We start from the raw sequence: 12,211 nt of genomic DNA on the forward strand, positions 1-12,211 counted from the left end.
TATATATATATATAACATGCCAATTTTTATTATCTCTAAGAGTACAAACTTTAAACTCTAAATTGTTCTATGTTAAAATCTTTCAAACTTGTTTTTGAAATAGATATTTATTGAGCTTGTTGTTAACTTCAAAATTGTGTCAGTTACTGCTAAACATGTAAGAAATCTAAAATGGGTAGGGTATTCTTAGGATAACTAATGCTAGCCATTAAGACATAAGCATTAAAGAGTTACACCTAACACTTATATAAATACTTTGTTCTATCTTAAATTGTACCACCATTAAAATGTACTGAAGGTAAACTTCATTGGGTCTACATTTCCAGATCATTTCATAGTTCTATCTTATTAGTGTACTCATCAGTGGTTAAGTAACTGACAATGAAAGAACTCTCAGCTAGTCAAATGATACTTTTAATTATCACTGAGAAAAAAGCTCCATTTCTTTGTAACTAAATAATCAAAGTGAAGCAATGGCTTTGGCTCACTTATTGCATGGTAAATGTTATGGGTGTGCATATACACCTCTCATAGCACAGCCAGTTTCACCTGGCTCCTTTATAGACTATTGAAAAATCTGCCACAGTGAAATGAGGAAGGAGCATCTCAAACAAGGTCTTTGAACAGCTCTCAGCAATAAGGAACATCTGTAATCCAATGGATAGGAGGTCCATGTCCTGGACCTGACAGAAACTGACTTACCCTGCCCTATCCCACTCCTAAACACTCCAGACAAGGCACAGCAGGAAGTGAAGTAGGTCTGATGGTGCAATTTTAAAGGGTTAAAAGGCAAATTCACAAATTATTATTATATGTAATAAAATAATATATCAAAAGTACTTTAGTTCCTTTATATTTTGATCCTTACGTTAAAGATATTCAATACAGGTATCATCATTCCCATTTCCACAATAAGGCAAAAATTTAAGTGACTTTCCTAAAGTCCAACAGGTAACAACTGGACCAGAATCCACAGCTAACTCCAGTCTACTGTATAGATATGCTACTGCTAATTAGTAAGGGTACACACAAGTTTAGGGGTAGGATGGGGACATTTTATTTATTTTGGAGGTTTTCCTCCCTCTGTGAGAAAGGAAAATATCAAAGGCAAATTTGTCCTTAGAGCTGGGGAGATAGCTCAGTAGAATAAGCACTTCCCTGGCAAGCGCAAGGGCCTGAGTTCAATCCCAGGTTCCAAAAAAAAAAAAAAAAGAAAAAGAAAAAAAATGCTGTTCTTAGTACTTTTCCCACTTCTCTGCTATGTTTCTCTCATGCCTCCTAGAATCCTAAGCCTCCACTCCCAGGGAAACAGTGCCACTGTCCACTGGTTACCCCCAAGTATCACAGATATTAATATTAGCTTCAACAAACTGTTTTACTTCTATTTAAGGTTTGAATGGCTAGCAGCCTCCCTTTTCACTTTACAATATGGCACTGAGCTGAGGGTAAATGCTGCTTACATATGGGTAGTCCTAGAAGGGAATGAGAAAGCTAAGATTACAATTCCTCATCTCCTCCTTACTCAAGAGGATATACTAATAAATACAGGTCCTGTTTAAGAACCTCATTTAAAACAGTGACCAAGGAGTGAGATGAGTGTGTCCATTCTCATTACAAAAAGAACCACTCTGCCCTAAGCTAAGTCTGAGGACCACTATACCTTAACAAAAGTACTTGGTTGGTGAAACATATAAATTATAAATGCAGAAGTCTTTGCTACCTGGACCACAAACCAAAGAACCTTCAGAAAGACTTTAAACAGTTAAAGCTACTCCTCTAACCCAAATTTCCAGACCACATTCTTAGCTTTATTAACCCAAGCCTCCCAAAATTAATGTATTTTTTACAGTAAATAAATATGATTGAAATAAATCCCATCCTAACCTCCTAACCTCATCTCTTAACTGAACAATAAGTTGTTTAGGTGCTTAAAAATAAACGAGCTAAAAACCTATAAAAGACTGCTCTCTGTCCCCAAATTTATATGTTGAAATCCTAACCTTGAAGGTGATATTAAGAGCTAAGGCCTAGAAAATTAGTGCCCGAAACCAAAATCTAAAGGGATCTCTTCTCCTTCCATGATGTGTGCTTATGATAAAAAGATAGCTCTGCATGAGGAAATGGGCTCTTACAGACACTGAATCTGCTAGTGCCTTGACCTTGGTCTTCCCAACTTCCAGAATTGTGAGAAATACATTTTTGTTGTGTGTAAGCCACTCAGTCTACGGTATTTTGTTACTGCAGTCTGGAAAGACTAAGACAAAAATCAGTCTAAAAATTACTATAATCATGCTTTGCATCCCTACCATACACTTCCAATTTGAATAGTGATAGTATTGCAGTAATAGAAATAGCACTGATAAGATTTCGAATCTATAGAGGCCTAAACACATGATACAAAACTGAATTCTTACAATTATCTTCTGGTTGGGTATTATAAGAAACAGAATGCAGCAGGTTAAATAATGCCCTAAAACATCCAGTCATTAATAAAGAATGAAGCAAGGATTCAAACCGAAGAACTTGGTCTGGAATCTCATCTATCTAGTCTACACAATACTGCTTCTTCTACCATCCTTTAAAAGGCTTACCCCCAGGCCTGCCATGCTGGACCTGCCCTGGGGGGGAATGAGGTTGGGCATGGTGGCGTGTGCCTGTAATCCCAGCACTTGGGAGGCTGAAACAGGAAAATCACTATGAGTCCGATTTACACAGTGAGACTTTGTAGACCCTGGAGATCCTGTACTAAATACAAAAAAAATAAAAAATAAACTACACAGAGAGACCCTGTCTCAAAGATTTTTTTTTTTTTAAATGTTGCTATATTATAGGTGGTTTTGTTTGTTTGTTTTTTGGCGGAACTGGGGATCGAACTTGGGCCCTTGCACTTGCCAGGGAAGCGCTTATTCCACTGAGCCATTTCCCCAGCCCACTACATTATAGTTTAGCTATTTGACTTTCATGCTGAATAATATTAGTGCTAACTGAAGAAGGAAAAAGATGGGGCAGGAAGCTCCACATCTGCCAACAGAGTTAACCACCATGAACATTTTTTAGTATACTGATCAGCCCAGGCTAAGCCACTGACTCTATAGATGAGGAAACAAATTCAAAATATTAAATAATTTGCCTGAGCACACACCTATTGCTTTTTCTATGCAGTATGTAACTTTCACATGGGCCCTAAATACATTATGTGACTCAAGTAAACTTTCTCTTCAGAACAGAAAAATTTTCAAATACCATAAAATCAACTTTTAACACTAAAAACTGATAGGTCACTGGCTTTAGGAGACAATTTTTATATTTTTGTATTAATTTATACACTGTGATTATTAGATTTTATGTGGTAACCAAAAATAAATACACAAATTTTAAAAGTTGGGGTTCAAAATTCACTATATTTAAATTTGAAATTTTTTCTTTATTTTCTGTCAGAATTTTACCATAAGTATTAAAGAATAAAGCCAGACTATTTAGCAGTAATTCTGCAAAAATTCCTCATTTAATCATTAATATCTTTACACAGTCTTATGAAGGGAGACACTGATGTCAAAATAATTTGCTATTACTCTAAATTGCAAAAAGTTCATTGTTGGAGCAATTAAAACTATTTGAAGTTGTCTGCATAATACCTAAACTGAGTTGCACGCTCTAAATACTATATTTGGGGCTAGGGAGATAGCTCAGTAGAATAAGCACCTGCCTGGCAAGTACAGAATCCTGAGTTCAACCACCAGTACCACAAAAAATAAAATACATACATACATACATACATACATACATACATACTATATGTGGGTGGAAGTTATTCACTTAGTGATTATGCATCACTTCTTAAAATCATAAACTCTATCACAATTAAGTCAATCCGACCTACCAAATAAAACTGTCAAAGCCACAGTTTACTTAGTCTCTCCAGGTTCAGCTGACTAAAGTTTAACTTAGTTTACCTGTTGTGCTGAGGACTGAACACAATGGCCTACACATGCTAGTCAAAGGCTCTATTAAGGAGCTACATTCCCAGCTCTGGAGCTTAGTTTTACACCTCTCTATAAAGTCATAGATTCATCTGAGATGTAAACTCTGACTTTTAACTTAACTTACAGAAAAAGCAGAAAGTCAATTGTAAAAATATAAAAAGATGATCTACTATAAAATAAATATTTTAATATTGTACCCTAGTATTAATTTATTAAAATGACACTTGTCAATGGTTTTGACATTTTTTGAGAAGATACTAAAATGTCATGACAAAAAAATGCTGAAAATCTATGAACTTCACTGGAATCTATAGTTTCATATTTACTTTGAAATCATATCACTATGAAATACACAGAGTAACCATAATAAAATATTTTTTAAAGTTATGCCATCAATTTTTTATCTGTTTGGTTTTATATCTGTTGCTATCAAGCCTGAGAGTACTCATCAGTGTATACACAGATTTGTAACAGAAAATCCAAATCTCCATCTTTCAAAGTCTCATTTAAGTGTCAACTGCACTAAAAGTTTGACTGATTCTACCAGATAGGATCCCAAACCTCCAAATTTCCTAGACCTGTTATCTACAGCCTCTTTAGAACTTAACACTTAAAATATATGACATCTTACAATATATTACCTAATGCCTATCCCTTTTTCCAAGCCCATGGCCTTAAATGTCTGACATTTCCTGGTGAGTAAGGAAGAAGGTACAGAGTTGTGACCAAGAAATGAGGAGCAGTGCTGTGTGTACAAACTGACAAAGATGTCTCTAAGCAGGATCAAGGAGGAACCGGCTATGAAACTGGTGAGGAATATAGAACTAATTGATAACCAAAGAAAAACAGGGGGGTAGTCCAAAACAAGAATAGGATTCATAGAGAAAGGCTGGTAAAAGAAAACAGACAAGCAAAAGGTTTAACACAGCAGAGCTCTGAAAGCTCACAAGTCAGTATTATGCAATCAGAAAGATTCAACTAAGCTGTAGGCAAAAAGATCTTTTAAAGACTGTACTCTGTGGGACCCTCAAGGGAAGGGCACAGATCTTACATAACCAACTTTAGTTAGCGTTTGCAGAACTGGGTTCAAATGCAAGCTCTGACACTTTCCAGATGTAAAGCAACCACTCTGAACTTCAGTATCTTTGTCTATGAAACAGAGACAAACACCTATTCACTTAGTCATTATGATCAAATAATTTATGTGAAAGTACTTCACAAACTTTAAAATTATAGGTGAAGTATTAAGTTTTTAATATTTATTGTTTATCAAAACATTTTCAGCACTGACTGGTTTTTGATGTAGTCTAAAAAAGAACATCAGAAATAAATTCCTATATGAAAATGCCATAGCACACTCCACAAAAAAAAAAAAAAAACTTTACTTCAATTATTACACTTAAGGCAGTCTGCACACATGACAACAGCAGGTTCCACACACATCACTTACACAGCAGCATGTGTCCTTTGTTTTGGGGGCCTTTTTCTATGACATAATTGACATCTCAGGGGTCTTACTTTTTGTTTTTATTATACAGTATGTAGTTAACAGGAACATAAAATATCAATAAATTATTAAATTCCTAACATACAATATGCATTTAGAATAGGCATCAACATTTTCACATTATCTTGCTTACAAAAACTACACTTACATCATATGTACTTAGCTTTCTTTTCCTACTTGGCAGTATTGTCACTTCTCTTCCTGTGTTTTTGTTTTTGTTTTTTTTCCAGCAGTTTCCTATATATTGTATAATATGCACTTGGCAGGGCAATAAGGTATCAATAAAATAAAATATCAAATGTATAGTAAGTCAGCATGGTGGCACATGCCTATAATCTCAGTATTCAGGAGGCTAAGGCAGGAAGATTATTGTAAGTTTGAGGCCTACCTAACTGCATTCAGACCTTGTCTCACAAAAACAAAAAAAAAAAGAAACAAAAAGTACAGAATGCTTGTAACACACATCAACATTTTCACATAATCTGTGTACTTGCTTATAAAACCTAAAAGGAAAAAAAAAAAAACTAAAAGATAGTATCAGAAATAAAAACCTATGCAAACTACAACATAAAGACAAACAAAAATCTACCACAGAAATAAGCTTGGCTTCAACTCACTCCCAAGGCAGTCTTCACACATAACAACTGCATGTACCATACAGAAGTATCGCTTACATTGACAGCACATATGCTTTGTTTTCCTGTAGTCTGTTGCAGGGCAAAATGGACAACTTTTTGGTTTTCCCGTTGTAGTAAATCTTTGTGATGCTGTACCTGCACTGGTTAGCTCACCAGTGTGTTCCACAATCATTTTGCAGTTTCCTGAGCAGAATCATTTTGTTTCCTCTGCTGTAAGTGATCTCTTATGAATTACAGTTCCAATCCTCTAAGAAAACTTCTCTGTGATATTTTGCACTTGCATCAAACTATACCATAAGTAAAACACAACCACTGGATCAACTCTTGTGTTTTAAGTGGCATCATAGTTGCTGCGTAACTCATCAAAACATCTACTCCACCTTCACTTTTGTTGTACAAAGTTTCCATCTCAGGCTTCTGTTTCATTGAGGTTTCCCCATCAGCATTTCCATCATGGTGAAATGTTGGCATCAGCAGTACTAGTTTGTTTTTCTTTGTCACATATATGTCAATGTTATGTTTCTGAAATCCAAATATTGTACTCTATAATTCTCTTTTTTGAAATGGCAACATTTTACTTGGAATTTCTGCTTTGTTTTTGTGTACAGTTCATGCACTGGTCAACTTGTGCTCTGTTAGTAAATGTAACATCAATTCAAAACTGGTAATTTCCTATTGGAAACCAAATGTCAATGTCACATTCTAATTAGTTTGAGAGATGGGCACAATAAGGCTGTTCACAGCATCATTTGATATATTATTACACAAATAAAAACTTGATGGCTGAGTTCCAGAATAAATACTTAAATCGAAATCATAAGTTTTTGCATTTACAAGGGCATAAATTTTCATGCTATATTTTGACCCATCACTTTTCCAAGTCTTTCACATTCCTGTGATCACCATGAGAAATCTCTGCTAAGTGCAGCAGACCTATGAATGCTTTCAGTTCAGCTAGTGAGGTGTCATAATATGCATTTTTGAACATGTACATACGTATAAGCACCTTTGTATTGGTGCTTACCTGAACTTCAGCCTTTGTGTATAGTAGTATTTTGATTGTTTCTTGTATTTTTATTGTTTCAATTTTCAACACAGAACAGCAGTATTGCCATTCTATCCAATACATCTTACCCCTGTCAAAACCCTTCTTGTGTTTCTTGGACCTAGTTCTAACATTGGATCATTCCATTTGGTTGCAAGGCCATTTTGCAACATTTCAACCAGTCAAATATGTACTCACATTGCTCTTTTCTTCATCTGAATCAAGGAGGTCTGTATTCCCTCTGTTTGTATCAGTTGACTCATGCTCCATTTCACTGCCACAAGCTCTCATGGCCAACATCAAAGTAGTAATCATGGTCATCTTCTTCATGATCACTGTCCACCCATACCACTCTTCTGCTATGAAAGCAGGTATTTTACCACAATGGATCACCTTCATCATCCATGTATGAGTAATCTGATGGTTCACTTTTGATGTCCTCCAAAACTTGCAAATCTGATTTTTCATGTGCCATTGTACTGAACCAGGCTACTTAGGCTGAGGCTGCTCTGCAATGCAGCAGTTGAAACACAACCAGAGTTCACTCATGCTTTCAATTTAAGATATAAATGAGAACCAATGATGGTTCCAAATTTCACTTCTGGAAGCTTCACAAGGTATGGTCTTCAACATAAGAAATGTCCAATCCAAGTAACAATTCTATTTCACTGTGTTTTGCTCTTGGAAGCCAAACTTACATAGTCATTCAAAGCAACAATCAGGTTGCTTTCTTGTTTTGCTTCTGATTCTATATACTCTTTTCAGAACCAGAAGAAAGGTATAAAACTGCTGACATGACCCAAAGCCTATGGCAAGTAGCTACTCCTCATTCACTTAGGTCTGAGCTGAGAACATTCCATGTTATACACACAGATGACTCACAGACTCATTACCAGAAGTTGTTCCTTGACAGTCTCTTCATTTAGGCTCCAGGTTTCACTCAAAATAGCCACCAACGGAGCCGGGGAGATGGCTCAGTAGGATAAGCACTTGACTGGCAAATGCCAGGATCTGAGTTCAAACCCCAGTTTCGCAAAAAAAAAAAAAAGCCACCAATTCAGAACTGACCCTATCCTCATCTTTGTCATAGTTGCACACTCCTGTCTCAGCCATTTTCCACCCTGAAACCACAGCATTATCAAAATACCATGGTGCATTACTATGTGAAATAATTTTGCTCACTTTTTACTGTGGAAAATTTCCCAGATATGAATTTAGAAATATGCTTTTTATTTTGATTGGACACGAGTAACTTTATTTAAAAATTTGTTTAAAGATATATTTATTGAATGACATTGTTCCACTTCACTTTTTACTCCTCAGTATAAATTAGGTAACATTTTAGTTTCACTATTGTAGGAGGAAAAAAAAAAATCACTTCTCACTGGCCATTAGTATTTTCTCTGCTCTCAAATCCCCATACACCATATGTATTTTTGTGTCCCTACAATTTAATTTTCAGGCATTGCTCAATCCTTTTCAGACAAAACTTATTAAAAGTTTTCTTGCCTAGCTGGCTGTGGTGGTGTATGTCTCTAATCCCAGCATTTGGGAGGCTGAGGCAGGAGAATCACCTTGAGTTGAAGGTCAGCCTGGACTACATAGTGAGACCCTGTCAAGAGAGCGTGCAAGACAGAGCAAGAAAGAGCAAGAGCGAAAGTTTTCCTAACCAAGTGGTTCCCAAAGTTGTGATGGAGTATAGTGTTCTTAGAATAATAAAAGCAAAGGTTCTCTCATAGTTTGTTCACTTTCCCCAAAGATGAAAAAAGGCATTTTAAAAATGAGTTATAAAAGGTAGTCAAAATGGATAGGAAAAGGAAAATGATAGATGAAAAATCTCTAGAAAAAAGGAAGAATTCTTTTTTGTTTTGTTTTACTTGTAATGTATTTAGTACAGGGCCTATCGGGTCTCACTACGTAGACTGGACTCGTAGTCATCCTCCTGTTTTCAGCCTCACAAGCACTGTGATTACAGGTGAGTGCCATACACCCAGTCTCAGTCCCAGTCTCAGCATATCCTGGGGGTGGGGACAGCACAGCACACAGAGGATCGAACCCTGGCCACGGCACTCTGCCTAAGCAGGTGCTTTAGTCTGCTGAACTATCTGGCCGGTCCAGAACTCTGTTTAATAATAGTATTGAACTTGCACTGAAAGATCAAAAAGAAAAAAAAGAGCCAGCTGAACACTAATGCTCAATTTAAATTGCTTTAGATTTGAATAGCCAAAACATTAAGTTTATATACCTATAAAATAGTGGAGCCTCGTACAACAAACATATATTCTTCACAAATAACTTCCAAGAAAAATGTATATAAAGCATACATAACATCTTAAGTAATAAATCATATGAAAAATAATCACAATGTTAATTTACATTTAGGATCAAGTTCATCACGATCTTTCCTATACTGGCATATTAAAATTGATTATTCACTAAAAAGGAAAAAAAAATCTGGAAGTAACTATCAATTTAATAATTTAAAATTGAGTTTGGTTACTCAAGTAGATGCCACTAGAACTTTATTATTTTCAGGATTCTTATTTCATCATTTATGAGCCTCTGAGTAAGTTGAAGTGCTTCAGAGAAAAAAATGCTGCAAATTTTTAAACGTAAAGCTGAAATCCCATTCCTAAACATTTGCTAATGCAACAGTTTATAGGCTAGTACTGACCAATCCCAAACATCAATCAAGAATTAACAAAAAATAATTTATGCAACTAAAATGGTAGTATCTACTAATCAAAATAAATTAGAAACTAAAATTCCTTTATATCGACAACTTCCCCCTTTATATTGACAACTTACATAAACAGATTTTTAAAATTTAATACTGTTTAACTTACTTAGCCAGAGATATAGCTCATCAGCACAGTGCCTGCCTGGCAAGCACAATTTCCTGAATTCAATTCCCAGCACCAAAGGAGGAGAACAAAAAAACTTACTTAAACAAGACCTTTTTCCAGCTGTACTTGCACCACCAGAACACAAATTGCCTCCTCTATGAATCAATTCAAGTTCCAAATTGGTTCTGTAAGTCAAGCATTAAAACATATTTCAGTTATTAGGTTGCAAAGATTCTTTTTAGTTTGCTTTATTGATATTATTAATTTCCCAAGTTTATTACTTGTAAATATGCAACATTAGTAATAATCACATTTTATCTGATATTTAAAAATGAAAAGGGAACAACTTATACATAATTATATGTACATATTTATACCTGCAAAAAGCTGCACACGTCACCATGTCATTGTTGTAAAATCCAGCTGTAGGCAAATATTAAAAACTAGACCTCAGGAAAAAAACTTATTTCACAAGTCTCCATATGAATCTGATGGAAGAATTTTTACTCCAACGTCTACCACTGAATAAGTAGTTACTAAAATGCAAGGGCATACCAATTTTCCTATGAGAGAAATGGTATCACTCATTGGAGCTTACATGTTATTTAAAAATCAACAAAAAGAAACAAAATCAATGTCGAAGTGGCTATGAATAAAATACATAAATAAAATACATAAATAACAGCACTCTCTTATGGACTTCTAAAATTATAGTATTAAAATACAGTATTTATTGACATTGGAAAACAGTATGTTCATAGAATTTGAAAGTGCAAATTATATAATAACAGAAAAGCAATGATTAGTGAACTGATGTTTCAAAAATCAAATTATTGTGAAAATCTAAAGACATTCAAAAACAGTAAAAGAACAAATTGTGCTAAGATAAATAAAGTTCTGGTTTATAATTTAAGCTGTATTTTACTTTATAAGTACTTACAAGTCTTTTCCTACAACTAAAACTTAATTAATTAATTTATAGCAAAGATACGCATTTGACACTAATAATGAGATATCTTCCCCCTTAAAAAAAATGCTAATTTTTAAGTTTACTGTTTTCAAGTGAACCAAAGAGACTGTATCTTACTTAAAACATTTAAAATTGGTTTTTGATTCTATTTTGAACACAGAATGTTTTGAAATAATATTTTCATTTACTTACAAATACAAACTGGTAAAAAATATTAATATTCCTAAGTCTGCACATGGCCACCCATTTCTAAAGGGATGTTTTAATCCTTTCTCTTGGGGAAGAGAAGCAATTACACTGCTAATGTTCCCGCTCAGAGCTCCATCTGTCTGCTGCTGATAAGGCCTCTGTGTGACCAGGGATTTTCCACCCTTCAGCGATTTGCATTGCTCACTGAACTTCTAAAAACCTACCAGCAAGGAAGCAGGGACAAGGATTTCATACTAGTGGACAGAAAGCGAGCGGAGACCAGCATGTGTTCCTTCATCAAGGGAATAGAAATGAGATCAATACATTTTGTTTTCACAAATCTTCTGTTGCCTAATCTGTAGAAAAAAATTAATGGCTATATTCTCTTACAAAAACTAAGATTTCCTAGATAGTACTTTTAAAGGTGCTAACTAAAAACATGAACAATGCTTCAAAATGAATGTTAGAACCAGGATGTCACCTTTTATTTCACCATACTTGCAAAAATATTCACTAAAATATAAGAACAATTCTGTTTATTCAATCACCAAATATGATACTTTAGAGAATAACAAATATGTTATAAAGAATTTCATTTTAGAGGATACTTCAAACTAGTAAATTTAACGTATTATTTCAGATAATATTTGAAAGATCTCTTACTGCACAAAATTCCTTCGGTGTTAAAAACAAAAACTATCTAACCAAAGTGTTAATATGTAATAGCCATAATTTTAAAAGCTCGGCCCTACCCATCAACATGTTCTTACTTCATTTACAAAACACAAAACGGTCACCTGTCACTGGCTTTTTTCTGGAGTTTTTGTTTATTTGTGCAAAACTAGGAATTGAACCCAGGGCCTTAACATTGGGCTAAGTTGCTCAGGTGGGGCTCAAAATTGCACTCCTCTTGCCACGGTTGGGCACCCCACACTGTTGAAAATCACAGCACAATACTTTGTTTCTATCTTTCTGAATGTATAGTGCAAAAATAAAGTTTTACCTGTACTTTTGTTCTTTTTTTTTTTTTTTT

General features: G+C 34.8%; 1 protein-coding gene across 1 annotated transcript in view; it reads right to left on the reverse strand.

Annotated features, from left to right (window-relative positions):
• The window catches only part of Ubr3 (ubiquitin protein ligase E3 component n-recognin 3 (putative)), a 187,218-nt gene that overhangs the window by 60,487 nt on the left and 114,520 nt on the right, over window positions 1-12,211 (reverse strand). The window contains exon 25 of the mRNA XM_023719126.1: window positions 10,119-10,204. Coding sequence (XP_023574894.1) covers window positions 10,119-10,204 — 86 coding nt within the window. The remainder of the gene's footprint in view (window positions 1-10,118; window positions 10,205-12,211) is intronic.

Source organism: Octodon degus, unplaced genomic scaffold (genome assembly GCF_000260255.1).
Source record: "Octodon degus isolate 3935 unplaced genomic scaffold, OctDeg1.0 scaffold00065, whole genome shotgun sequence".
Classification (NCBI taxonomy): domain Eukaryota; kingdom Metazoa; phylum Chordata; class Mammalia; order Rodentia; family Octodontidae; genus Octodon; species Octodon degus.